This window comes from Arachis ipaensis, chromosome B05 (genome assembly GCF_000816755.2).
Source record: "Arachis ipaensis cultivar K30076 chromosome B05, Araip1.1, whole genome shotgun sequence".
NCBI lineage: Eukaryota > Viridiplantae > Streptophyta > Magnoliopsida > Fabales > Fabaceae > Arachis > Arachis ipaensis.
The window spans coordinates 143322124-143327158 of record NC_029789.2 but is presented as its reverse complement, the minus strand read 5'-3'; the positions used below and the strand labels follow the sequence as shown (position 1 = coordinate 143327158).

The 5035-nt window shown below is 30.2% G+C and overlaps 1 protein-coding gene across 1 annotated transcript; it reads right to left on the bottom strand.

Annotated features, from left to right (window-relative positions):
- On the bottom strand, positions 869–3669 carry LOC107641408 (miraculin-like). The gene is made up of 2 exons (XM_021124035.1): positions 2993–3669; positions 869–1123 (listed from the first exon to the last, which is right to left on the bottom strand). The coding sequence occupies exons 1-2, from the start codon at positions 3645–3647 to the stop codon at positions 894–896; spliced, it is 885 nt and encodes a 294-aa protein (XP_020979694.1). The 5' UTR covers positions 3648–3669; the 3' UTR covers positions 869–893.

The window sequence follows — 5035 nt, the reverse complement described above, 5'->3', positions numbered from 1 at the left end:
ACTGTTACCAAAATTTAAAAAAATATATAACTTTAATTTTAACAATACTTGCATCATCGTTATAATCATCATAAACATAAATATACTAAGCATACTAGATTCTCCTACCCTTATATATAAAGCGTATACACTCCACTACGTGAATGTGTCTGACTTGGTCCTTAAGTAACAGAATTGGTTAATTCTCTTCTATGATTAACACTAGTCCCAACACACACAAAGAAATGAAAAAAAAAAAAAACGTATGATGATCGAAGTTTCTGTGATCTTGAATTTGTCTCGAAAGCTTTCCAACAAAAGGAACCGGCTTTGATTGCAGCATACCAGCCCTTTCCAACAAATCTCCAAAGTATTTAGGTTGAGTAATATGCAATTCATGATTAGAAAGACTATAATTTCTAAACCAAGGAAATAGTTGACACTATCCAAATCCTTTAGGGGTATGTGGTTCAAGTATTACTTTGTTACTCAGATTCCATTCTCATGGGAATCAAATATACTCAGAAAAAAGGTAGGAATTGAAATGATGGTATTTTGATTCATTGGAATCAAACTTGCTTAGAAATAACTTTTCAAATTTCAAACCAAATATAGGAATATGATATTTTCATCTTAAAATTCCTATAAATTATTTATAATTTCCCCAACTACACACATCCTTAAAGCAATAAGCTGAGTGAAATTGAGAGATTAATGTGAAAAATTTTATTATCATTGTCACTAGTAACGAGTATATCATCAACATATACTAAAATAAAAATAGTTAAAATTAGATTTAAAGCGAGTAAAGAGTGAATTAAGAATCAGTACGTAGAATAAGGGCTACGAAAATCAAAACTAATTAAGTAAAGTAAAAGGTAGCTTATTAAATTAGCCATTAAGCTTTCTATTTACTAAGCCTTTTGGAATTGAACTTTGTAAGGTACATCAACGAGGGCTAGACGCTTGTTCCCATTTTGATCCTCATATACTCCAATATCCCTACATTGAACCTTGCAATACTCACAAAAACTTGGGCAATAAACTATTTTATAATCTTTTTCATACTTCTCTATCTTGAACCACTTTTTTATGCTTCTCCAACTAGGGTTTCCAGTGTGAGTGTCATCCAAGAGTGGGAAAACTTTGGGACATTGGTTGGGATAAAAGGGTGTTTGTGTTTTGTATTTTTATATTGTGTAATTTTTAAAATTAAATTGTAGTTTTTTATGAAGCTAATTAAGTGCTTATAGATCGGAGAAGTTAAAAGAATGATTTCTCCCGTAATAAAAAGTTTTTAATTTTTTTAATCACATTTCTTTTAAAATAAACACTTTTAGAACTAAAAAACCAAACACAAAATAACTTATTTATAAGCTACTTTTAATATAAACATTTATTATTTAAATTATTTTTTCAAAAAGAACTTAATTAAACTATTTATCCAAATTAAACCTTAGTTATATGGTATGCCAAGATAAGGTACTAGATGTAGGTACTACAAATTTTTTAGGATAATATAGTAATATCTATAAATAAAATTTAAATTATACTAGATTCTATTTTTGGCTGTATTGTGCACCATATTTCTTAACCCAATAAGTCATAACTAATTTATTGTAAATTTAAGTTCTATTTAAGAGTCTATCGTTGGCTAATAAATTGTTATACATACAAGACGAGATTTGAACCCCAACACTTATTTAAACGAATAAGTGAGTTAATCACTTATTTTTGTTGGGCATGCTACAGTGCTACACTGTTTAATTAATTACGGTCTCTTGATAATTTTTTTAAAACGAAAAAAAGGAAAAATTTATTTGGCTAATCTAGTAAATCATGATTCTTATTTATATAAACATTATTGTTGAACAAACATCATTACAGTATAAAAGGAAAATACATTCACTTATTATTCTTATTTAGGTGAATTCTACCCAACCCTCTCTAAAATAACATGTAAGTTACCTTTTATGATGTGTCACATTTTAATTGGTCATTACTTAACTATAGTTGGGAAAAAAAAAAAAATAAAAAATAAAAATAAAGAAGGGGGATTGAGTGAGAGGACAAGAGATAGCAATGAAGTCCGCGTTGGCTATACTGGGAAGAACAGGGAAGTTACGAGCCATGGGAATTCAACGACCCGTTAAGAAATGATGCACTGTAGAAAGAGATTGTTGCGTGAGAACGTGCTTCAATTAATGGGGGTAGAATTTTAATATTTTAAGAAATTATACAATTACCCATCTCAAATAATAAATTGCAAAATAATCCAACTATAGTTAAGTAATGACCAATTAAAATGTGACACATCATGAAGGGTAAATTACATGTTATTTTAGAGGGGGTTGAGTAGAATTCACCTCTTATTTATATATATATAAGTAGGACTTTTAAATTGTTCATGCTTTTTGGAATTGGACTTTGAGTGGAACATGAGTGAGAGCCAAACGCTTATAAGCCCCATCATATTCCTCAATCTTGAACCAATTGTACATGGTTTTCCAACTCGGGTTCTAATTGTAATAAAAAGTGACATGTGACACATTTTGATTGTAAAATTAGAGATATATAATAGAACAATAGATATAATAGATATTATATATGATACTAACCAGCAAATTAAAAATCATATCCCCTATCAAAACCACGCACCAAAGTCATCATTATTAATTATCCCCTTATTCTCTTCTCATATTGACTTATTCAAATTGTTAAGAGCTGGAGTGCTTGCACTAAGCTACTGTAAATTAGGTTTCTAATTAATCAAGTTTATTCGCACTTTAATGATAACAACATGACATGAACGACAATTTTATTCCAGCATGAGATGCATTTCACTAATTATTAGATGACTTGTTTACTATTCCATTGCATCTCTTGTGTATATCATCAACAAATCCAAGCCAACACTGAACAATACAATATCAGTGTCACAAAGTTATAAACTATATAGTAAAAACAAAGAAATACACATGCAAATAACTCAGTATGCATGGTTGATCGATTTAAGAAGATACTGGCTGGAACCGAACTTTGTATGGTCGATCAGTGATAGCAATAAGCGAATTCCCATTACTATCTTGAAACACACCAATGTTCCCACAAACTGGCTTGCAAGTTTCACAAACCCTAGGACAGAAATAGAAGTTGTAATCATTATCATCCTTCTGAATCTGGAACCAATTGTTAACTGTGTTTTTTCCAGGGTTTCCAATAACACCACCAGTTGTCACAATCCTTTGTCCATTTGAAGCATCACTCACTAACTTCCACACCGTGGATTCAGGGCAGTTCGACTTAACGTCGAATTTGATGTTCAAATCGGAATTAGTGTAGATTTCCCTATTTGTTTTAGGGTTAATCGGTGTGAATGTTACTGCCTGACCTGTCCCACGTTCGGCCACAACGTTAAGAGGACAGGTTTTGTTTGGTGTTGTTGATTCAAGGGCTAAGCCGTCGCCAACTATACATGGCAGCAGCCGGCAACAAATGATGGATGGGCTGGTGGGGACCGGCCGGATAAAATAGTCCTTGCCGGACTGGATAGTATTGTTATCTGTGTTAATCACTAGTTGCATGATTGACCCTCCTTGAGCTTCACCAAGAAATGGATGACTGCACAAACCAAAGAGAAGAGCAAAAAGAAAGGCTAGTGACCTCATTTTGGTTGATCTGATGGTAAATGATGTGGTGTATGTAAATCTTGGTTGATGGAAAGCACATATATATATACGATTCTCTCCAATTTTTTTTAATTATTTGTTAAAGTGTGATTATTATTTAATAATTTTTTTATATATTTTTTTTTATCTCACTTGAAAAGTGTAAAATGAGAGAGATCACAATTTATTAAATAATTAAAAAAAATTGAGAGAATTTATTTTTTTTTTATATGAGAGTCTATGATATTAAATTTATGACATGTACAATTTTAAATTTCAACATAATTTATATCAAAGATTTTATTAATAAATATTCTAAAAATATTATTTATAAACCTAAAAATGAAAATATTTAATTAAAATTTTAATAAATTTAGGGGTTTTTTTAATGACTTTTGAATACAAACTAAATTTAAATGGCTTCTAATTTTTTATAATTAAAAAAAGTTCTTAAAATATTTGTTAAGAAAATTCATATAGCAAGGTATATAATTATATATCGATATGTTTTCGGAAAGTTCTTTTTACTGCTGCATTTCATTTTAGGAGGAGCATTTCGCATATGGATAGTTGTTTACGATATTTTTCAGGTCAAAAATTGGTTTTACATTACAATTGGGATTGTCCAAAAGCCCAATTAGTTTGGCAAGCCTTAGGAATCTCCTGTCAACAAGTGGATTTGATGAATTGATTCTTACATAATAGCAAACAACGCCCCTTTATATTCTTTTTTGGTCTCTAGTGGATTTGGCGTTCGAGGAATAACAAGATCTTTCATCCTCAGAGACATTGGACCACAGATAAGGTGACTGGTATGACTTTGTCTTGAAAATGAGTTACAGAATATTTTTGAGTTGCAACGATTGTCTATCCTCTCCACAATTAGTGGCTCTTGGATTCCCCTCACTACTAGAAATAGGACTTTTTCGGACAAATTGTATTCGATCTGGTTTTTATATTAAGAGCATCATAATCATTTTTTTCATATTACATCATCGAAATTATAAACATATAATAAAATCATAAAAAAGTTAATTACCATAAAAGAGTTAAAAAAATCTTTATTATTAAAATACTTTTGTCCATAAATGTAATCAAACTAAAATAAGAAAAAAATACTTAAACTAAAACAAAGAAAGCCTTTAAAAAGGTCAAATATCATGAATATAATAAAATGTACTAACTAATTCACCTAAAAATTCCTTAATCTAAATCAGAAAAAATATATACTCCTGACATCAATCACTTATGTTATCATCCTCATCATCATTAGAGCCTGTCCCAAGCTCATCTTCTGCAGGATCAGACAAGGTTGAAGAAAGTGGGAGATTCAACCTTTTATACAAAGCATGAATTGTCTTTTTAGTAGAACCAATTCTTTTCTGTTG

Excerpts from the sequence above, each read along its gene's own strand:
- LOC107641408 (XM_021124035.1), bottom strand. The coding sequence starts at position 3,647 with ATGAGGTCACTAGCCTTTCTTTTTGCTCTTCTCTTTGGTTTGTGCAGT. Across the intron at positions 1,124-2,992 it reads GTTCCAGCCAGTATCTTCTT|TTTTCCCACTCTTGGATGAC; the intron begins AAATCGATCAAC and ends AATGTCCCAAAG.